This window comes from Salmo salar, chromosome 21, assembly GCF_965601325.2.
Source record: "Salmo salar chromosome 21, fSalSal1, whole genome shotgun sequence".
Taxonomy (NCBI): Eukaryota; Metazoa; Chordata; class Actinopteri; order Salmoniformes; family Salmonidae; genus Salmo; species Salmo salar.
The window spans coordinates 37,193,551-37,217,211 of record NC_138311.1 but is presented as its reverse complement, the minus strand read 5'-3'; the positions used below and the strand labels follow the sequence as shown (position 1 = coordinate 37,217,211).

The 23,661-nt window shown below is 44.0% G+C and overlaps 1 protein-coding gene across 9 annotated transcripts in view; it reads right to left on the bottom strand.

Moving 5' to 3' along the window:
- Positions 1-671: 671 nt before the first annotated feature.
- Positions 672-23,661, bottom strand: part of LOC106582275 (titin) — a 186,491-nt gene continuing 163,501 nt past the window's right edge. For all 9 annotated transcript variants that reach the window (XM_082967139.1, XM_082967141.1, XM_082967145.1 and 6 more), the window contains 26 exons: positions 21,831-23,597; positions 21,329-21,622; positions 20,929-21,210; positions 20,514-20,813; positions 18,333-20,399; positions 17,927-18,229; positions 17,506-17,817; positions 17,108-17,398; positions 16,711-17,010; positions 16,295-16,600; positions 15,806-16,108; positions 15,344-15,625; positions 14,608-15,201; positions 14,198-14,488; positions 13,781-14,080; positions 12,807-13,109; positions 12,301-12,603; positions 11,602-12,186; positions 11,175-11,480; positions 10,765-11,064; positions 10,064-10,639; positions 9,673-9,978; positions 8,967-9,563; positions 3,039-8,783; positions 2,525-2,926; positions 672-2,021 (listed from right to left, as the gene is read on the bottom strand). In XM_082967139.1, coding sequence (XP_082823265.1) covers positions 1,720-2,021; positions 2,525-2,926; positions 3,039-8,783; positions 8,967-9,563; positions 9,673-9,978; positions 10,064-10,639; positions 10,765-11,064; positions 11,175-11,480; positions 11,602-12,186; positions 12,301-12,603; positions 12,807-13,109; positions 13,781-14,080; positions 14,198-14,488; positions 14,608-15,201; positions 15,344-15,625; positions 15,806-16,108; positions 16,295-16,600; positions 16,711-17,010; positions 17,108-17,398; positions 17,506-17,817; positions 17,927-18,229; positions 18,333-20,399; positions 20,514-20,813; positions 20,929-21,210; positions 21,329-21,622; positions 21,831-23,597 — 17,717 coding nt within the window. In that variant the 3' untranslated portion in view covers positions 672-1,719. The remainder of the gene's footprint in view (positions 2,022-2,524; positions 2,927-3,038; positions 8,784-8,966; positions 9,564-9,672; positions 9,979-10,063; positions 10,640-10,764; positions 11,065-11,174; positions 11,481-11,601; positions 12,187-12,300; positions 12,604-12,806; positions 13,110-13,780; positions 14,081-14,197; positions 14,489-14,607; positions 15,202-15,343; positions 15,626-15,805; positions 16,109-16,294; positions 16,601-16,710; positions 17,011-17,107; positions 17,399-17,505; positions 17,818-17,926; positions 18,230-18,332; positions 20,400-20,513; positions 20,814-20,928; positions 21,211-21,328; positions 21,623-21,830; positions 23,598-23,661) is intronic.

Genomic DNA, 23,661 nt, shown 5'->3' with positions numbered 1-23,661 from the left:
AACGCTGACTGCGAGCCAAGCCTAATCGGCCAACATCAATGCCCGACCTCACTAATGCTCTTGTGGCTGAATGGAAGCAATGTTTCAACATCTAGTGACTAAGCCTTCCCAGAAGAGTGGAGGCTGTTATAGCAGCACAGGGGGGACCAACTCCATAATAATGCCCATGATTTTGGAATGAACTGTTTGATGAGCAGGTGTCCACGTACTTTTGGTCATGTAGTATGAGTGTACAAAACATTAAGAGCACATTCCTAATAATGAGTGGCACTCGCTTTTGTCTTGCCCATTCACCCTCCGAATGGCACACATACACAATCCATGTCTCAATAGTCTCAAAGCTGTCCCTTCATCTATAATGATTGAAGTAGATTCAACCTGTTTAGTCTTTGCCATGGAAAGAGCAGGTCTTCCTTATTAACTTATTTCAATTGACTGATTTCCTTATATGAACTTTACCTCAATAAAATATTTGAAATTGTTGCATGTTGCATTTATATTTTTGTTCAGTGTATACATACATACATACATACATACAGTATATAGTGTACATACACATACATACATACATACATACATACATACATACATACATACATACATACATACATACATACATACATACATACATACATGCTTGCATACAAATAAAGAACACAAATCATAAAACATTTTAGTGCTGATATCATGCTTTATTAAATCAAGGGGAGGTTGCATTTAATTCTACAATTCTAATTTAAATCAAACGAAAGTGCAGGGCAGAACAGTTAATACATTTGGTTTTCTTTTAATTTTAACACAGCAGTTGTTGTCGCTGTGGTACACTTGCTTGATGTTTGCCCTAACACCTGACAAGGTGAAATTCTAAAGCTAACACACAAAGGTAACGCACTCAAGCAAACCTCCAAGAGATGGCTCTGATTCTGCAAAAAAAGTGCCTGATGGACTTTCAATTTTTAATGGCCAGGTTGATGTTGTTCAGAAAATCAATCAAGCAGTCATTTGCCAGAAACAGAGCACACAAAAAAAAACATTTCAGCTCAAGTGCAGGCCGCTTGCACGTTGAGCATGTCATTAAAATGGTGGTTATGACATAGTCAGTCTGAACACAAGACCTAGTTGTGCTACTTACATGAGGGTTTATGCAAACACCACTCAGGGTCTTATGATCATGTTACAATTCATTGGAGTATGATAATAACACTGCAGGTAATAACATACAGTGTCTAACATCTCGTCTCTCTGATTAAGTATAAACTTCAACAGGGAGCCTCTCTACCTGTTGAGGAAATCTTAAGACTTCAACTTTTTGTTGAGGCACATAGTTTAGTTTCAGGTTTAACAGGGTATTCGTTTCATGCGAAACTTTCTCCTTTTAAACATTTCAGTTCCATTTGTTTTAGTTAATATTGTCATAAATAACAATTCATACATTTTCCATAACCGTTAAATCCGGCTATATACATTATGTACATGTCACAGAAAAATGGATCAAAAATCCTAAGTCATAATTATCCAATATGGCACATTTTATAACAACTTTAGACTTTAGTCTAGTTTGGCATAAATTAATGTCATGTTTGGTATAAAAATAGTTCATATTTACAATAACAGAAATCCAGGTCTTTATCAAGTAAGATTATTTTTTGTTAAATTAATAAATAAAAAGCATTGAAGTTGGGAAAGGGGAGGATAGAAATATTTTGACTGTTTTTTTTTTTATGATCGAATGCTTACAGTTACTGTTGCAGTGTCAGATCCAAAGTCATTGTACAGTTTGAGGGTGTACACTCCAGCATCCTCCTCTTTCACACTGGTGATGATGAGTGTAGTGAGGTCCTCTGAGGTCTCGATGTGGAACCTACTGCCATGCTCCTCACCAGGCAAGGTTTTTCCACTGCGGGACCATTCGATGTTAGGTGTGGGCTCTCCGGAGAAAGCACATGCTACGGTGAGAACCTTCCCAAGTTCAATGGTTATATCCTCTGGGAGAGCTTCAATTCTTGGTGCACCTGTTGCACCTTTTAGAGAAAAGACAAAAAAATACTTAGACAACTACACCACTACAAATATGGGTAATATTTTACTTAAAGGGGCAATCCGAAGTTGAAACAATTAAAATGTTCCCCTGTTTCAGTAAAAAGCTGAGGGATGGAGAAATTGAACCACTCTCAAATTCATAGACAGTGCTATGGATGCAAGGACTGACCATCCATGATATCAAAATTATATTTTTAACTAGATTTTATAGTGATATAGTGTTTGTTTACATTTACATTGTTTAAAAACATTGGAGTAAAACAAGTTTCTATTTTGGATTCTGGTGAGGTATGACAGTTGAACTAAGCTCATGAGGCATTTATAAGTTATATTCTTCAAGAATCAATGGGTACATATCATTAATTTATAAGTCCAAAACTGTATGTAGCAGCTGCAGATTGCTTGCCTGAAGGTATAATGCACTATGATGCGGCTATAATGCATTGTAAGACTTGTATGTCATAAGCATGTATGAGATACTCACCTAGCATACCCTGTGCAATGGATCTCATGGAGGACCCCTCCAGGTGAGAGTGACTCATCATTTCGGTCATACTGCTGGAGCTCATGGCATGGGAAGATGTCATGGAAGACATGCTAGATAGTGACATGGTTTCCATCTGCATTTCAGCAGCCATGGCAGCCATGCTAGACATACTGGCCATACTGGAGCTGCTGAAAGAGGTCTCCTGATGCATAGAAGAAGAAGCCATGTGGGCTGATTGGGAAGAGAAGCTTTCCTGCATGCTACTAAGAGCAGCACTCTCCCCCATCATCATCTGAGCTCCTCCGTGGATTTCTTTCTTAATGACCTGTTCTGAACTTGCATGGGAAGCCATAGCCATAGATGCCTCTTTTTGACTCATTGTTACTTGTTTGGTTTTCACTGAAATAGACGAAAAGAGACAGGGAACCACTAGAAACATGCATGTACAAACTTGTATCGAATTGGTACAGAATTGAGTTTAGTCAAAATACTTTTTTATGGCAGAACTTACCTTTCATGGCCATGTGTTGCTGCTCATAAGCTGTGACTTTTGTGTAGATGGATTGGAACACTTGGCCGACAAATGAGAATGAAGATTTAGCAGAGACTCCTCCTTCTGCGATGAGCTCACAGGAGTATTCTCCCTGGTCTTTCTCAGAGAGGTCATTGATAATGAGGGAACAATGTCCATCCACAGACATGTGGAACTCATAGTGACTGCTCTGTGTCAGTTTCACTCCATTCCTGTACCACACAACTTCTTTCACGCTGCTTTCAGATACACAGGACATTCTCACTTTGTCTTTTGAGGTTTCGGCTGTGAGTTGGTGGACAATCTTTGGAGCTTTAGGAGTTGGGGATTTCACAGTTAGTGGGGATTTGATTCTCTTAGGTGAAGTGATTGGTTCAGGAGACTTGACTTGGGGAGGTGACTTCGCTCCTTTTGGTTCAGGAGACTTGACTTGGGGAGGTGACTTCACTCCTTTTGGTTCAGGAGACTTGACTTGGGGAGGTGACCTCACTCCTTTTGGTTCAGGAGACTTGGCAGGGGGAGGGGACTTCACCCTTGGAGGCGATACAACTGGTTCAGGAGACTTGACCCTGGGAGGTGATTTTACTCCCTTTGGCGACATGATTGGCTCAGGAGACTTGACTTGGGGAGGGGACTTCACCCTTGGAGGCGATACAACTGGTTCAGGAGACTTGACCCTGGGAGGTGATTTTACTCCCTTTGGCGACATGACTGGCTCAGGAGACTTGACTGGGGGAGGGGACTTCACCCTTGGAGGCGAAGTAATTGGTTCAGGAGACTTGATTGATGGGGTTGGCGACTTCCCACTAGCGGGTGACATGATTGGTTCAGGAGACTTGATTGATGAGGTAGGGGTTGGGGGAACACTGGGAGGCGAAGCTACTCGTTCAGGAGACTTGAATCCAGGCTCTGGTGACTTCACTGAGACAACAACCTCCTCTTCAACAATTGCTCTGAAAATAGTCAGGCTAAACCGAGTCTCTTGTCTGCCCTCAGCATTCTCAACCACCAGTGTGTAGCTTCCTTCATCAGAAGATTGGACAGAGGAAATGTCAAAGGTAGACTTGTACTGTGTGGTTGACACCATACGATGATGAGAGGATATAATGACTTGTCCCTCATGCATCCATGTAACACATGGTGCTGGTTCGCCATCAATGTCACAAGTGAATTGAGCAGTCTCTCCCTCATTAACTGTTATAGACTGTGGTTTAGTTATTATTCTGGCTGCCTGAGTCGACTTGACTTTATGAACAGTCACTTGCTCAACTTCTGACACCTCCATAGCCCTAATTTTTGTTTCAGATGAAGCATATGTTTCTGATGATGCGTATCTTTCAGACGATGCATGTCTTTCACCCGACAAGTATCTTTTAGTCAATCCAAACTTTCCAGAAGATGCTGATGATAAGGATGCTGCAGATGATAAGTATTCAGTTGATGCATACTTAGCGGATGCAGCATATTTTTCAGATGCAGATACAAATCGTTCAGATGTATCATATCTTTCATATGTTTCACGTGTTTCAGTTAACTTTGATTTACTTTCTTTCACCTCCATGTGTGTTGCTGAGGAGGAAGCTGCCTTGAAAGATGATATGTGGTAATGGTCTGTCTTTGTGATATCAGGAACAAATGGTTGTGGAGCCTCCTCATCTTTACGACGTGATGTATATGTGGAGAATTCACCTTCAGAAACATCAAGGATACCATAGTCGGACGCTTCTCCCTTTGAGTTTGAGCAAACAACACGGTACGTGCCACTGTCCTCTGCCTGACAATCACAGATCTGTATAGACAGCACTCCACTCATGTTTGTGAAGCGGAACTTCTCACTTTGTTGAATCAGTTGTCCATTGTGGAACCACTGGATCTCAGCCTCAGGCTTCGCTTGGACATTCAGAGTGAACTTTGTATTCTGACCACATGGGACGCGATGGGAACGCATTCTCACGGTCACACGTGGGGCGTGGTCGAGGCTGAAGGGTGTTTGTGTCACTGTCTGGTACTTGCGCTCAGATTTCAGTGCAGCCTTTCTTGACTCGTATCTGGACATGATGTCGAATCTGGTTGACCTCTCAAATCTTGAGGTTGAGCGGGAGGATCTCTCAGCTGAAGCTGGGGGGCTGGGGGAGTGTGGACGCGTCCTCTCAGGGGTGGGTGATCTCCTTTCCACAATCTCCTCTGGCTCTAGAGGACATGGGCGAGGAGCTCTTATCAGCTCAGAAACAGGGCGCATCAGCTCAATGTATGTAGGAGACAGTGATCTTCTCCTCCTCATGAACTGTGAAACTTCTGTTCTCTTGACCTTGTGCTCGGTTACTTGTGATACTTCTCTTCTTGCAACATGTTTCTTTGCTTCATGACGCAGGGCAGATAACTCGAACCGGACAGGGCTGCTTTGTGGGGAGGCAGAGAAGCCAAGTTCAAGCTCCTCGTCAAGTTGGAGCCTTTCCTCCTCAGCTTTCTTCATTGAGAGGTAATCGTCAATGGGCTGCAGAAGCTCTTCATCACTCATATCACCCAGGGAGCGTCTTCTTGACCTGAAGGATGCCTCTGATCCAGGAGAAGGTGACCGTCTTGCTGGTCTTACTGTTTCCAAGTCATCTTGTGTGAGCTTTGGAATACGCCATCTAGGCCTATACTGGTCAGTAATTCTAGGAAGGGGCATGACATAGAATTGCTCCCACCTGGAGAGACGAATGCGTTTCTGTCTCTTCTGTACAATCTTCTCCATCCGCTCAGGCATTTCATACTGATCTCTGAGTTTCTTGTACCACTTCATGTCAGACAAAGGTACAAAGTGTTTAATCAACAGGTCTTCATCCAGAGCACTTGCATCATGGACACGTGGCTCAGGAATTTTATATGGCATGCAAAGTTTCCTTTCCTCGATCTTTACGAATGGTTTTTCTTCTGTGATATCAAATTCACCCTCGCAGTGTTTGGTGCTCACTCCTGGCTTGTATATGTCTGCAGCGTGTTTCAAAGCCTCTTGAGCCGCTTGGTTGAATCCAGTAACTTCCGTGGTGGAAAGGCATTGTGCCATTTTCAGTGTCTTGTCAATTTGTTTTTGAACATACTTCTGTTGTTCCGCCTCATTCTTATATTCTCTTCTTTTATATGTAATGCGGTCCACCTTCAGTGTGGCCTGGCAACACACTGATCCAACACAGTTTGTTGCGGTAACTTTGTAAAGACCTGAATCCTCAACAAGAGTTTCTCTGATATGCAGAACGTGATAGTCTACATCCTCTTGGACAACTGCGATTTGTTGGTTGAATTCCAATGGCCTGCCATCCTTCTCCCACTTCAGGGTTGGTGCAGGTGTTCCAGAGACCCTCAAGTCAAAACGGACACTATGGCCCTCTACACACTCCACGTTAGCCAACAGCCGTTTGAACATTGGCCTCATGGTGTCTTCACTAACAGGGTGAGGTGTCACTGTCAGACGTGCTGTGCAACTGTCTTCTCCAAACCTGTTGTGGGCCATAACAGTATATTCATCATCATCATCAAGTTTAAGATTGTGTATCATCAATTGATAAAGACCCTTGTCACTAATGAAAGTGTACTTCTTATCATCTCGTTTGATTTTTTGTCCAGCCTTCAACCATGTTACTGTTGGCTCTGGATGCACTGTTATGGTTACACCAAAACGAACATCTTCACCGATGTAAGCAGTGCGGTTGTACAGAGGCAGAGTGAACTCTGGTGGTCTCTGCATAAGTCTTTGCTTATCAAGCTTTCTCTTCTTTGTGAGTGAGCGTCCAATAAAGTGTTCACGATAGCATCTCACAGTTTCGACGAAGAGTTCTCCATAGGCACTATCTTCACCATCCTGACTGACAACTTTGCATCTGTAGACACCATCATCAGATGTTTCAATTTCCTTGACGTAGATGCTAGCAACTCCTTTGAAGTAGCTGATTTCATATTTGTGACTTGCTGTTAACTGGCGGGTGCCAAAGTACCAAATTGCTTTTGTGGTTTCGTCATAGTTTTCAATGTTGCAAACAAATCTGACATGCCCACCTTCCTCTGAAGATCCATGCATGACTGGACCGGCTCTCAGACCTTCTGCAGGGTACGCAATCTTGACTTTGCCAACTGCATAACCTCTGTAACTCCTGAATCCACCACCAAAAGCAACACGCGCTGCTGAGACGATTGTCTCTCTGTCTTTCTTCACCAACGTCTGGTAGTATCTTCTGTGCCTCAATGTTTTGATAGTCTTTGTGCTGAGGTGTTCCAGCTTCAACCTAAGCCAAGAATGTTCCAAAGCTTCATGAGCAGTCATACGTTTCTTCAGGTCTTTACATAGAAGTCTGTCACAGAAGTCCATACCTTCGATGCTGGTCTCTTTGAAGGCCTCACTGTCAAAGATGTATTCTGCATTTGAGATATTTTCAATCATTTTTGTGGTTGATTCTGCTGCGAAGGGGTTAAGTCCACTGAGGAGCACATAGGTTAGCACACCAACTGACCACATGTCAGTTGCAGTGCTGACAAGACCATGACAGTGGACTTCAGGTGCACAGTACTCTGGTGCAGTGAAATTGATTCTGATATTTTCTCCAGGAGTCAGTAATCTAGCCTGGCCCATTTCAATAATTTTGATGTTTGTGCTCTTTCTTGTGGTGTAGACAATGTTGTCAGGTTTGATTTCAAAATGAGCATAGTTGAGTTTGTGCAAGAACTTCAGAGCTGAGCACACCTGTCTCAGGTACCTAACAATCTCCAGTTCTGAGAGCTCAAAGTTGCCTGTGCCAAGTCGTTCAAAGATGTCCACGCCTGAGATAAACTCGTAGATCAAGACCATTTCTTCCAAACTGTCAAAGGACTCGTGTAGGTACATGAAGTTCTTGTGTTTAGCAAGATTGAGTGTCTCAATTTCCCTAGCAGCTAGCTCCTGATCAGTACCTTTAATCTTGATAAACTTGGCCATGAATGTCTTCTTGGACTTGTTTTCAACACAGCGATGAACAACGCCAAATGTTCCGGCACGTGCCAGCTCTTCAGATATTGTGTATTGGGCAGCTACCATCTTGATCTTTGATGAATGTGGAGCCTCTTCTTTGGTGATTTCTCGATCTTCATCAACTTCTTCATCGTAGTTTCTGATAACAGATTTATCCTCTATTGTTGTAACAGGCTCAGTTGATTCAGAAAGATCGCTCCGACCAAACTGGTTCTCCGCAATGACACGGAACTGGTACTTTGTCTTGCCAAACAGAGCGATCATGGTGTATTTAGGCTCGTTGGTTTTACCAGCGAGGATCCACCTGTCGCCTGATGTGGGGCACTTCTGGATAATGTAGTTGATGATAGGGCTTCCGCCATCTTTTTCAGGAGGAGTCCAGGTTAGAGTGATAGAATCTCTAGTGATTTCACTGACTTTAATGCCCTTAGGAGGATCTGGTACATCTGCCACGGCAACTTCAATGGTCTGTTTGTCAACTCCGAATCTGTTCTTGGCAGTGATTACATAGTAACCTGTATCCTTCTTCTGAACTCCTTTAGGAAAGACGAGTGAAGTAAATGATCTTGTGACAATCACTTGAGTGTGGGCAGATGATCCCATGATCTCTGGTCCCTTCTGCCATTGGATTTGAGGGTCGGGTTTGCCACTGATTGGAATCTTAATGGTAACCACTTCACCCTTGACAGCATGGACTGCCCCCATGCCTTGCAGTTCTAGAGGTAGGTGGATCTTGGCAGGAACTGGAAGTAGACAGAAGATAAAGAATATACATTATTTCAGTATATCAATTCTTAACAAATGCAAATAAAATGCAAACTGACCTACATTTGTTCTGAAATGTAAGGGATTTCAAACTTTTTTAAATAAAAATGTATATGTTTAACACAACATTTCCTCTTTTCAACAGCCTATAATTTTTTTACCTTCAACAGTCAGATTCACTGTTGTAGAGATAGATCCTCCTTGGTTTGTTGCCCTGACTTGATAGACACCTGTGTCACTGTCCTCAGCATTAGCAATAATAAGTTGGTAATAGCCTCCCTTGAATTCTTGCAATTTGATTTTGATTCCATCTGAAACAATTTCTTTGCCATTCTTGTACCATTTCACGGCAGGGATGGGATGTCCAACAATTTTGGTGACAAATGTAGCATTGGATTTAAACTTCACAATCATGTCTGGTCTCATTTCCTCTCTGAAGACAGGAGGTTTCATTGTGAGACCTGATTTGGGAATGATGGCCTCTGACACCTCACTCCAATCACTCTCACCACCCATGTTTTCACATTTCACACGGAACTCATACTCAAAGCCCTCAAGAAGGCCTTTTACAGAGAAATGTGTCTCGTGGATTTCATTGGATGTACAAGCGATCCATTTGTTCTGTTTCTTCTCTCGTTTATCCAGGAAATAGTTATTTATCTTTGCACCTCCATCGTCTTTTGGCGGTTTCCAGAACACAAGACAAGAATCCTTGGTCACTTCTGTGACAACAGGTTGCATGGGAATTCCAGGTTTTTCTGAGGAACAAACAATGAGATCGATCTTATAGAAGTGCATTATTCTCTTAATCGTTACAGTAAACATTATCTATTTGCTATATTTATCACTGTCAGCAAGCATACTTACCGAATGGACTCTTGATAATGAGAACACTTGGAACCTCAAGTGCCTCACTGACTCCATACTGGTTCTGAGCAGAAACACGGAAGTAGTATCCAGCATTTTCAATCAGATTTGGAATCCTGCAAGTGTTTCCTGAGACTGACGATGACACCAGATGCCACTGCTCGCCTTCCTTTGCTTCTCGTTTCTCCACAATGTAATTGGTGATCATTGATCCACCGTCATCCTTCGGTGGTTTCCAGCTGATGATCACTGCGCTCTTCAATACAGCATCAACAACAATAGGCCCCTCGGGTTTGGTAGGTTTATCTGAAAACAAAGCAAAAAAATTGGTTCAGTTTATAAAATTACCAATGATATTATTGCAATAATAGTTGTGGAAAAAAACTGTTACCTTGAATTTCAACCTTGAGTATGGTTTCAACAGTTCCAAATTTGTTGGTCAATTGCACCTTGTATCTTCCAGCGTTTGTCTTGCGCTGTACATTCCTTATAACCAGATGAGTGTAACTCTCAGTGTTTTCAATTATCACGTTTTCAGAAGCGTTGAGAGGCTTCTTTGCATAGAACCACATGATTTGAGGAATTGGACGGCCAATGTAGACAACATGGAGACGAAGACTTGTTCCACACCCTGCAGTGTATTTCTCCTTCAATGGGAATCCAGGGTGGAAAGCAGGTGCAGCCTGCAAGCGCAGCTTGCCGCTGGACTCTGTTTCACCGGCTTCATTGACAGCTCTGCAAGTGTACATGCCCTCATCTTCCTGTTCATCTGTGGCCACTGTCAGTGAATGGTTGCGACCATCAGAACTCATCTTGTACTTGCGGCTCTGGATCAGCTCTTTGCCATATCTGTACCATCTGATTTCAGGAAGGGGACGTCCAATAATCTGGGATGTCAGAGTTCCTGATTCGCCAAGTTTTGTAATGACATCTGCCATGTCTTCCTTGAGACTAGGAGCCTCTCCCACTGTTGAAATATAATCAGAGAATTAACATTATTGAAAAGCAATGATGCATTGCACTGATGTTTATAATGTAAGGCACTTACAGTATCTTATGATAATTGACAATTAAAATATTACACCAACGTACAGCTCAATTTAGTCTTGATGCCCATGGCGGTCCTGCGAGGTCTACTCATTCCGGTTTCATTTTCTGCAAGGATTCTGAACTCGTACTCTGTAGCCTCCATCAGACCACCCATGGTGAACTGCCTGTCCTTGGAACGCTCCTTGTTGCATTTCTTCCAGGCACTTTCTCCTGCCTGTCTAAACTCAATCCAGTAACCCAGGATCTCTTTGCCACCATCACATTCTGGCCGCAGCCAGTGAATAGTGATAAAGTCTTTGGCAACAGAGATGATATCAATCTCACCTGGTTGACCGGGTTTGTCTATCCAAAGAGAGAGTTAACAATGAAATTGCAGTCATTCATCTTTTGAAGTACTGTATTATTTCTATATATTATTAAATGTATAATATAAAGACCTATTATATACTTACCAAATGGATCTTTGCATATAACATTTTCAGATACTGGTCCAGGTTCACTCTGACCAATGTCGTTTTGTGCCACGACACGGAAGAGGTATTCAGCATCAGGGATGAGTCCAGTGAGAGTGTACATTGTAGTGGTGATGTGTGTCTTGTTGTGACGCACCCACTTCTCTGTGGACACCTCTCTCCTCTCAACGTAATATCCTGTAATGCGGGCGCCACCATCATCCTTTGGTCTGCCCCAAGATAGAGCAACAGTGCTCTTTGTGACATCCATAACTTCTGGTGGGTTGATTGGCGGTTCTGGAGGAGCTGTTGTATACAAAAAATAATTGCATAATTGTAAATAGAAGAAGTGAGGAATTATAACTAACACAATAATACATTTCACATTTGCAGAAAAATAATTATGAATATTAAAAACAATACTTACACAGGGGTGTCTTTGGAGTGACACATTCATCTGATTTGAGAGATCTGCTCACACCAAATTGGTTTTCAGCAGTGATCTTGAAGTGGTAATCAACATTCTCCTTCAGTCCCTTGACCACCAGAGCTGTGTCCACCACTCTTGAGTCCACAGTGTACCATGCTACCTTTGATACCTCACGCCTTTCAACGATGTAACCCAGGATATCAGAGCCACCGTCTTGAGAGGGAGGTCTCCAGCTGACTCTTACGGAGCGAGCCTGGATATCATCAAATTCAAGAGGACCTTCAGGTGTGTCTGGACGTCCAATCACTTTAACATTGATGTAGACAGCCTTCCTGCCACATTTGTTCTCCAGCACCAGGTCATATGTTCCGGTGTCATCTCTGTGGGCTTCTTTGATCACAAGTTCAGTGATATCATCATTGGTGGCGATCATAGCTCGGTGAGAGACATCTCGGCCTTCCTTTGTCCACTTGCAGATAGGGACTGGTTTACCCTTGATTGGCACAGACAGCCTGATGACTCCTCCTTGTCTGACCACATAGCCTTCCTCGTATTTGGGGTCCAGTTCGTAATCAGGATAGTCTGAAATGAATCATACAGACATCGTTAGGTTAGTTCAAATTTGACACAAGCTTCAAAAGCAAAATACAAAATACAGCTCTTCATGGCACTCTAAACACATATTTAATCCCTTACCAAGCATTTCTGTAACCTTGACGATTCCTGGGATCTCGACTGGCTCTCCAGGTCCACCAGCGTTGCAGGCCATCACACGGAACTTGTACTCAGCTCCCTGAGGCATGTGTGTCAGAGTGTATTCACAGATCTTTATGGGTGTCGTGTTGCACATTGTCCATTCCACCTGGTCCACCTTCTGCATCTCAATCAGGTAACCAGTGACGACGGAACCACCCTCTTCCTCAGGAGGACTCCAAGCCAGAGACACAGACGTTCTGGTGGTGTCTGTAACCATGGGGAACTGTGGTGTGCTAGGAGGCTCTGTTTAGATAAAGACAACAAATAGAATAGTTGTGGTTATGCATACATCTTTGAAAATGGGTGCTAAGTTCCAGGGGAATTGGACACATGGATAATTGAGCTGAATTACACATAGCAAAATAGTAAAACATAATAATTACATAATTGACTATCTATTCGAATGTTGGGCATGACAAACAAGGTAGAGGATTACAGATACATACCAATGGGATCCATGGCGATAGCTGGTTTAGATGCCATACTGGGTTTGCTCGAGCCTCTTGAGTTCAGCGCGATCACACGGAACTCATACTCATTGCCTTCGCACAGACCAGATGATCTGTATCTGGTCATGGTGACTGGGTTCTTAACGATGCTCATCCACCTTTCAGATCTGACCTCTTTGCGTTCAATTATGTATCCAGACACCTGGGACCCTCCATCTTCTTCTGGTGACTGCCATGTGATGGTCATTCCTTCATGAGTCACATCCAGTACATCAGGTCTGTTTGGTGCACTGGGTACGGCTGTGGAGAGATTAGAGATTTCACATTAGATCAGTTATGCCCACCATCATCTCGTTCCTTTAACTTCATCAAAACTGGGCCTCCCGAGTGGCGTAGCATTCTAAGGCACTGCATCGCAGTGCTAGAGGCGTCACTACAGACCCGGGTTCAATCCCAGGCTGTGTCACAGCCGGCTGTGACTGGGAGACCCATGACGCAGTGCAAAATTGTCCGGGTTAGGGGAGGGTTTGGCCGGCTGTGACACAGCCTGGGGTTGAACCCGGGTCTGTAGTGACTGCTCTGCCACTCGTGCTCTAGTGACTCCTTGTGGCGGGCCGGGCACATGCATGCTGATTTCGGTCGCCAGTTGTACGGTGTTTCCTCTGACACATTGGTGTGGCTGGCTACCGGGTTAAGCGAGCAATGTGTTAAGAAGCAGTGTGGCTTGGCAGGGTCGTGTTTCGGAGGATGCATGGCTCTCGAACTTCGCCTCTCCCGAGTCCGTACGGGAGTTGGAGAGATGGGACAAGACTGTAACTACCAATTGGATATCATGAAAAAGGGGTATAAATAAAAACTTCATCAAAACTAAGTCCACAAATTTGGCCACTTTTCTCACTGTTTTGGTGTTTAAATCATAGTGTATAATACATATTGTCAAAAGGTGTGTTTTATGATTTATGATGACTTACTCTTGAGACTCTTGCATTCAACAACTTCAGACTGCAAGAATCCTCCAATGCCGAAGCGGTTGGTTGCAGCCACACGGAACACGTACTCAGTTCCCTCAGACAGTCTGGTGAACTTGAATGTGGGTCTTGTGACAGATTCGGACACTGGTAGCCATCCGGGGCGGTGAGCGTCACGCTGCTCAACAACATAGCCACTGACGTTGGCACCGCCATCCTTCTCTGGTAGCTCCCAGCTGACCGTTACCGATGTGGCATCAACAGCATCAACTGTGATTGGTCCAGTAGGTATTCCAGGTTTATCTAGATAGAAATAAGCAGACGGTTAGTACTTCAAATTTTCCAATACATGACACAGTAATAAAAACATAAGAACGCACAAACACAAGTATGGAAGCTTACAAGAACACACACACTTACCAAGAATGATAACTTTGAGTATCTCTGTTGCAGTTCCTATGGAATTCTTCACTTGAAGAGTGTAGCTTCCAGTGTCATCAATGGTTGTCTCACGCACAGTCAGTTTGGTGTATTTTCCATTAGACTCAATCTTAACCCGGTCAAGACTATCCTTCATCTTAGCACCATTGAAGGACCAGCTGCAAACTGGAGCAGGTTGGGCTTTTATAGGAATATTGATGTTGATTGGTTTGCCGGCTGGCACATGGACAATCTTCTGTGGAATGCCGGTCAGATCAATATAGGGCGCCACTGTAAAAGGAAAGATGGTTTTTGAAAAAATTAGAACATCTCGAAGATGTATCAAACCTTTCATATTTTAAATAGATTAACTGCCATGTGTATCAGATAAGATTCAGAATATAACATACGTAGTTGTTCCTGAATGATCACAGATCCTGTAATCTCCCTAGGCTCGCTGAGTCCTCTGCTGTTTGTAGCTCTGATTCTGAAGAGATAAGTCTCCTTCTCTGTCAGACCAGTGACGGTGTGCTGGGATATGGACTGTTTCACGGTGGCCACTGTACTCCATCTTTCTGATCCAACGATGTTAGCTTCAATGACGTAGCCCGTCAGTCTGCTTCCACCATCGTGAAGAGGTCTTTCCCAGTTCAGGATTGCTGAGGTCTTGCCGATATCCACAATGTGCAGATCCTGAGGAAGGCTGGGAACTTCACAGACCAACACTGATTCAGGGATTTCACATGGTTCTCCTACACCATATATGTTCTCTGGTAACACTCTGAAGAAGTAGTGTACTGATTCCTCCAGGCCAGTGATTCTGAACAAGGTCTTCCTGCATTCTGTTGTAACTGTCTTGTAGGATTTCATTGAAGCTTCACGTTTCTCAATGATGTAGTTGTTCACAGGGGCTCCACCATCAATACTTGGTACATCCCATGTGATGACGACAGACTCCTTTGTGTAGTCTTTGACTCTAACTGAACCGGGTGGTCCAGGAGTGTCTGGAAAATACAGAAAGGATTAACTGACTGTTCACAGCACAGAGATCATATAATTCACTATTCTTTAAATAATGATATGTCTTACAGATAGTTCTTAATCATTTAACCATCTTAAGTATGACAACGTAACCGCATAACATACCATAAACTTTGACGAGAATGGTTGCTGACTTCTTGCCAGATGGATTTTCAGCCTCAATGGTGTATTTGCCAGAATCGTAACGATGGACCTTCTCAACGATCAGTTGAGTGTAACTGTCAGTTGTATCAATGAACCCACGGCTCTGCAGGTCAATGCCAGGTTTCCTCCAGGTCAATACTGGTGCAGGTCTTCCAGTCACATTGACAAACAGCCTCAGAGTGTTACCAGCTCTCAGACACACAGTCTTCTTCAGATCATCAGGAAGATCAAGATCAGGGATTGCTGTTGGGACCAAAATGACAGCATATTAACAACATATGTATAAAAACTGTAAAAGTGTAAAGGAGTGGCTGGGTTTCAGTGTAGACATTGGTATAAACGGCAGTTGTACCAAGTTACCATTTACATTACTAATGCTGCCATTGTGAAGTATTGACAGTAAAAGCATAAAAACAAACTTACAAAGTTTCTCAACCGGCTCAATTTCCACACTTGGTTCGCTGAATTCCCCAGTGCCATTACTATTGACTCCTGCGACACGGAAGCTGTACTTCTTGTTGCTTTGAAGTCCAGCGGCAACAAACAAATTGGTCTTCAGAGTCTTCTGAGTGGCCCTGTACCACTGCTCGCTTCCTTCCTCAAGCACCTCCACCACGTAGCCAACAACATCAGCACCACCATCATACATTGGTCTGGTCCACTGCAAGCTAATGGTATGCTTGGTGGAATCTATCACACGTGGAATCGAAGGAGGGGCTGGAGTGTCTGGAATCGGTAAAGACAAAATACAGTATGGGTTATTCAACAGCAGTAGTTTTTCAGTGTTTCAAAAATCAACCATAAGTCAATTTTTAGAAACAAAAACGGTAAGATTATAAAGACGGACCTCATCTGTATAAACAAAGGGGTATGGTTACTAAAATCTAAGACAATGACTGTTTGATCACTTACATGTTGGCTCTCTACAGTAGGCATACTGAGAGGCTTCACTGGGCTGGCTGTTTCCAGCTGTGTTCACGGCTGTAACACGGAACTGGTAGTCACTGCCTTCCAGCAGACCAGAGATCTTCAGGCGGATGTCGTAGATGGTAAAGGTCTTATTGACCCTGGTCCATCTGGAGCTGCTCTTCTCACGTTTGTCCACCAGGTAATTCTTGATCTCACTTCCACCATCACTCTCAGGTTTCATCCATTCAATGATGACGTGCTCTTTTCCTACAGCCATGACTTCTGGTGCTCCAGGTTGTGATGGGATAGCTGCAATGATATAGGAAAAGAAATCATGTTTAATAAGGGGTTTGCCTTAGAATCAGACTAAAATTGTTTTGAATCTACTAAAATGAGATGGCCACTGGATGCACACTTACTGTATGCGTTTCTGGCGATGACAGGCTCGGACTCCAAGGGCACACCAGGTCCGAACTTGTTGACTCCTCTGACACGGAAGACGTACTCGTTGTTCTTGATCAGTTTGGAGCTGACACAAGACAGAGTCTTGCACTCAGTCTCCATGATTACCCAGTTGAGTCTGCTGGTCTCACGCCTATCAACAATGTAATGAGTAACCAGATCTCCACCATCCTCCAGAGGCATCTTCCAAGACACAGTGCACTTCTCCTCTGTCACCCTGGTGATTGTGATCTTGTCCTCAGGAGGCCCTGGTGTATCTGGAAATACAAAGTGAAACATACAAATGTGTTATTATGGTAATAGTCAGTGTAAGAAGACATTTTGTTGAACTCCAATTTGTTTCCATGTTCTTACCGAGTACTTTAACATTGACAGCCACTGTCTTGGTTCCACTGGCGTTCTTCGCGGTCAGAACATATCTTCCAGTGTCATTTCTGTTGCAGGACTTGATGATGGCCATGGCCCTTGAACTGGTGTATGTCAGGGAGTATTTCTCTCCCAGCTCCAGGACCTTGTCACCCTTGGCCCACCATACTATGGGTTCGGGTTTACCACCAACTACACCATCAAGGACCAGGTCTGACCCAGCCCGGATAGTGACGTGCTCTCCAACAAGAGAGCTGTCAAGTTCAGCCTTGGGAGGAGCTATAGACAAAAATAAAATATAAATCATAAAAAAGAAATGTGGTGAAATGTACGTTTATCTACGAGTAAATGTAACAGTCACTTAACAGTATCTAACAGTAACTTACTGTATTCATCCTTGCATGTGATCGGTCCTGTTGTTTCAGATGGTGCACTGTGAACTCCGGCTCCATTTCTGGCAATGACACGGAATTCAAAGATTTCTCCTTCACCCAGTCCTCTGACTGTGAAGTGAGTCTCCGTGATGGTGGTGTAGTTGCACTTCAACCAGTGGGCATCATCCCACTCATCATCACTCCATGGCTTGCGCTCCACGACGTATCCGACAATCTTGCTGCCACCATCATTGAATGGTATACCCCATGCAATAGTTGCTGAGGACCTTGTGACATCAGTCACCTCTGGTTTACCAGGAGGATCTACATGGAAACAGAATAAGAATGTGCAATCAGCAGAAAGGTCAAATGTCAACATGGATCAAAGAGACTAGTAATATTTAGAAAAATGTCCTTTGAATATTGCACTTACCGACTGGGTTCAAAGCCACTACTGGTCTTGAGGCCTCACTGGCTTTGCTGAGACCAGAAATATTCATTGCATAAACTCTGAACTGGTACTCCAGGCCCTCAATGAGACTGGAGACTTTGAATTGGGTATCCAGGCATGGGAGCTTGTTCTCCCTGACCCAAAGAATGGTGTTTCTCTCCTTCTTCTCTATCCAGTATCCAGTCACCTTGCTGCCGCCATCAGCATATGGCAGATCCCACTTGATCCCAATAGCAGTAGCAGATACTGTCACCACATCTGGGCGAGTTGGTGGACTTGGTGGAACTGATATTGAGAATAAGATAAAAACAATTCATCATTAGTGTCTTTTTCAAACTATTACAGCAAATGTAAATTGATTTAACACATGTAGGTACATAGAACTTACCGAATGGATGCTCAATGACAACAGCTGAGGATTCAATGGACCTGCTCACGCCATACTTGCTCTCAGCAGAGACACGGAAGGTGTACTCCATGTATTTGGTCAGATGGCTGACTTTGATCGTGGTGCGTTTACAACTTGAGTTCACCACTTGCCAGGATGTAGATCCAGATTCACGTTTCTCAATGATGTAGTTGTCTATATCCGTTCCACCGTCATCCTCTGGTGCTGTCCAAGCCAATGAACAGCCTTCTGATGACACTGCAGAGATTTCAATGGGTCCTACTGGGGGAGTGGGTCTTCCAACAACGTTGACAGTAACAGCAAATGTCTTTGCTCCGGCGGCATTGTCCAGAGTGAGGTAGTATTTTCCACTGTCTGCTCTCTTGCTGTCTTTTACCACCAGGGTGGTCTTTTCTGTGGTAGTCTTGATGATCACTCGATCAGTCTCTTTTAGCTTCATCTCCTCCAGTTTCCAGGTGGCCTTTGGAGCTGGTCTGCCACTGATGGGGATATCAATGGTGAATGCATCGTGAGTCTTGCATGTGATGAGCTGGTTGGTTATGCCACTGAGATCTGCTGTGGGCTCAATCTTAGGCTCCTTGATGACAACGGATGCTAAGGCATCTCTTGGGACACTGATACCAGCCTCATTGATAGCCTTGACGCGGAAGTCATATTCTGTGTTCTCAATCAAGCCCTCAATGACTAACTTCAGGAGTTTGGTTTGACCGCCAACAACCCAGCGATCAGAGCCCTTTGCTTTGGCTTCAGCAATGTAACCTGTGATGCGGCTGCCACCGTCGTGTTCAGGTTTCAGCCAGGCCAAGATAGCAGTGGAATTAGTAGTGTCAATGACGTCAAGACTCTTGGGTGGAGCAGGCACCTCAGTTGCAGTAATTGGTTCAGTCATCTCACAGGGTTCTCCCCTGCCATACATATTTTCAGCGATGACTCTGAACAGGTAAGGCACACCTATGCCTAGGTTGGTCATTCTGATCATTTGACGTGAAGATTTTTCGCTGACTGACTTCCAGCTGAGACGACTAGCCTCACGCTTTTCTACGATGTAGTGCTGAATGCGGGCTCCGCCGTCGTTGGCTGGAGCGTCCCACAGCATTGTCAGAGCTCCTCTGGTCACATCCTTGAAGCTGATAGCTCCTGGAGGTCCAGGTGTATCAAGCACCTTCACGGTAAATGTGATAGATTTGCGGCCACCGTTGTTCTCAAGAGATAAGGTATATTTTCCAGAGTCATATCTGGTACAGCTCTCAATGGTCAAGGTACTGTATGTGTCAGTTGTGTTGACGTCTGTCATAATACCAAGTTCTCCACTTGCCTTGGTCCATGTAGCCAGCGGAGCTGGTTTACCACAGAAGGCAATATGAAGAGTGACGGTGGCCCCGTTCTTCACAACGTGTGTCTGTTTGAAGTCTGCATCAAGGGTGATTTCTGGTGACGTCAGTCTATCAACAGCTTGCACTGGATTAGGAATTGCACATGCTTCTCCTTTTCCAGACCCATTCACTGCGCGCACACGGAACCTATATTCCTCACCAGCCGTTAAACCTTTAGCTGTGTATGTTGTGTTGATGCAAGTTGTTCTATTGACTTGGTGCCATTCATTAAGGCTTGCCTTGCACATCTCAATGATGTAGCCAATTATCTCCATTCCACCGTCGAACACAGGCTTGATCCATTCCAGGGTGACAGATGACTTTGTGGAGTCGGTGACCTTCACCAGTGAAGGAGCACTTGGTGCGCTTGTTGGCTCTCTGCACTTGAAGAGTCTTGATGTGCTGCTTGCTGGTCCAATTCCGGCACCATTTTCAGCCATGACACGGAATTCATATTCATTACCTTCGGTCAGGTGTGTCACTCTGTGTCTGAGCTCAGTGATTGGTCTTTTGGATGAAACCTTCACCCATTGCAAACTCTTCTTCTCACGTCTCTCCAGGATGTAGCGCTTGATCTCATTTCCACCATCTGATCTGGGTCTTGTCCAGCCTATTGTGATGGTGTCTCCAGTCACATTTGTGGCGTCTGGTGTTCCTGGGGCTTCTGGAACGGCTGTGAAACAAAACAACATTTGTTTGTGTTAGTTAAACATAATAATTGAAGTTAATAGCAAATAAGTATACATGTCAGTGATCACTTTACAAGTTGTTGGTTGGTGGGACTTACTGAATTGCATCTGTGCAATGAATGAATCAGAGTCAAGAGGACGTCCAACTCCGAACTTGTTGACAGCAGAGATACGGAACTGGTACTCGTTTCCCTTGATCAGCTTGGTGGCGTTGAATGAACAAGCTTCACACTTGCTTGTCACCATTGCCCAGGAGATCCTAGATGTTTCTCTCTTCTCCACCGTATAATAGAGGATTGCAGCACATCCATCGTTCTCTGGCGGGTTCCACCAGACAGTTGCCTTTTCTGCAGTGATACCAGTGAAACGCACTGGTCCCTCAGGTGGTCCAGGGGTATCTGAAGAAAGCATACATTGTTAATGGTTAAGCATGAATCCATCCACTTAAATAATTTCCATCACAATTTGAGAGACAATAAAGAATGTAACAATCTACTGTATCTATAAACCAACCTGAGACTCTGATGTTGACACTCTCTGTCTTTGTTCCAGAGCTGTTCTTGGCTTCCACCATGTACACTCCGCGGTGGTCGCGATCAGCATCTCTGATGAAAAGGCTGCTGGAGCCGATGTTAGTTGTGATATCAATCAACATCTTCTTGTCGATCTCTTTACCGTTCTTGTACCATATGACCTGAGGCACTGGTCGTCCAGTGATACTGCAGTTCAGTTTGATGTTTTCACCAGCCTTGTACACAAGAGCAGTATCAGCACTGAACTCAATGTCGGGAGAAACTAAACAGAGAGAGACACAAAAACATACAATTAATGCTATATTTAATCACATAGAGACAAACTTAGACAGGTTGCATAATGTACTGTATAATGTATATTTAATATAATGTATAATTACCACTTTCATCTTTGGTCATGACATAGCCAGAGGACTGCGAGGGTGGACTGACTGTGCCGACAGCATTTCTGGCAATCACTCTGAATTCATAGCGATCACCAGCAGAAAGCCCGGTGATGGTGAATTGCAAATCACTAATGTCTGTGAAGTTGCATCTCAACCATTTGCCTCTGCCTTGGCGTCGCTCCACACTGTACGCCACAATCTTAAAGCCTCCATCTTTCTTGGGTGTATCCCATTTAAGTGTGACGGTGTCTCTTGTGACATCAATGACATTAGGAGTACCAGGTGGATCTAAGGGGGAAGTGAAAGGTCAGGTTGCTAAATGTGTAAAGTGTTTATTCATAAAGTTAGCACATTCATGATAGCACACTGTTCATTGTGGAAAAATCCAACAAGGTAACACTTTACTATAGCCCCTATTATGTATGCATTCATAAAGCCTTTATAACAGCTACATTATAACATCTGTCATAGACAGTCATAAACATTGTGTACTCACCAACTGGGGAGATTGCAAGGGCATGTTTGCTCTGTTCACTGACAGGACTCAGGCCGGCATTATTCTCTGCATAGACTCTGAAGGAATACTCCAGCCCTTCAATCAGCTGAATGATTCTGTAGTCACGTGCAGATATTATGCTGGAATTGACCTTGGTCCACAGAAGGCTATTTCTGTCCTTCTTTTCAACATGGTAGCCAGTGATTGGTGAGCCACCATCAAAGCTGGGTGCTTCCCATTGGATAGTCATGCCATCACTGGTAATGTTGTACGTGACTGGTTTTCCTGGTGCACCTGGTGGCATGTACTGGTGTTGAGCGATCACGTCTGGTGAATTCAAAGGATCGCTCACTCCATATTTGTTCTCTGCACGCACTCTAAACTGGTACTCTGTGCCCTTGACAAGGTTGGGTATCTTGAACGTTGTCCTCACCACACTAGAGCAAACCATTTTCCAGTTAGCCTGGGACGTCTCTCGTTTCTCCACACTGTAGCAAGTGATGTCTCCACCTCCATTGTCCTGTGGTTCATCCCAAGATATAATGATGCCCTGTGCTTTGATTTCGTCGAATCGGACCGGTCCAACTGGCACCGAGGGGGGTCCGAGAGTGATCACATTGATATCAAAGAAGTTCTTGATAAGCTTGTTGTCCAGAACCAATGTGTATAGGCCTGCATTCTCTTTCTTTGCACTTCTGACTGTTATAGACACTTTGTTGTCTGTTTCACGGAAGCGAATCTGTTCACTTTCTTTCAAGGGAATGTTTTCCTTCATCCATCCAACGGATGGTTTTGGTTTACCCTTAAATGGCAACTCAATATGGATGTTTTGACCGACGCGAACAAAGAGTTCGCCATTTGGATAATCTATCATGTTGGCCTCAGGTGGAATAATAAACTCCTTTACTGTTATGGGCCCAATCTGAGAGAAGTCACTGTTGCCATTCTCATTCTTAGAAAACACTCTAAAGTCTACAACAGAGTTTTCCTTCAGGTTTTTAACTTCACATGTGCAACGTTTGCATGTTGTAGCAACAGTCCAGGTTTCTTCCTCTTTAGTTTTTGTCTCAATGACATAGTCTGAAATGTAGCTACCACCATCATGGTCGGGCTTGGTCCAGTGAAGAGTCACTGATGTCTTAGTAGCGTCTGTCATGACCAGCTCTTTGACTGGTCCGGGGGTCTCAGTGGCCCTGACTGGCTCTGCAGTCTCACATGTATCACCAGTACCATACTCATTCTCAGCAGACACTCTAAAGAAGTAGGCGATTTCATCCGACAGACCGTCGATCTTGTATGATGTGTTGGGGCATTCTGATGACACGACTGTATACGCTCTGTTGTTAGCGTCTTTCTTCTCCACAATGTAGTTGGTGATTGGGGAACCACCGTCGATTAGAGGAGCATCCCAGCTCAGGGTCAACTTGCCTCTGGTTACATTCTTGATGATCAGTTTCTGGCAAGTGGATGGGGTGTCAAGAACCTTGACAGACACAGTGATGAACTTGGACTCTCCAACACCATTCTCAATCTCCAGGTAGTATTTGCCGCAGTCGTCGCGGGTGACCTTTGGAATGACAAGAATTGTTGTACGTTCTGTGCTGGTGATAGTGTATCTTGCATCACTGGCCATGTTCTTGTCATGTCTTCTCCATGTACAGTTTGGTGTAGGTCTGCCCTTCAGTGGAATAAACACCTCAATATCCCTTCCTGCCTTGGCAGTGTATTGAGTTGTCATGGGAACATCCAAATTGAGATCGGCTTCCTCTGTTAGACAGATAGGGAAAGATAGAAAAATAGGTAAGAGATTTGTTACTACTGCAATAAGTAA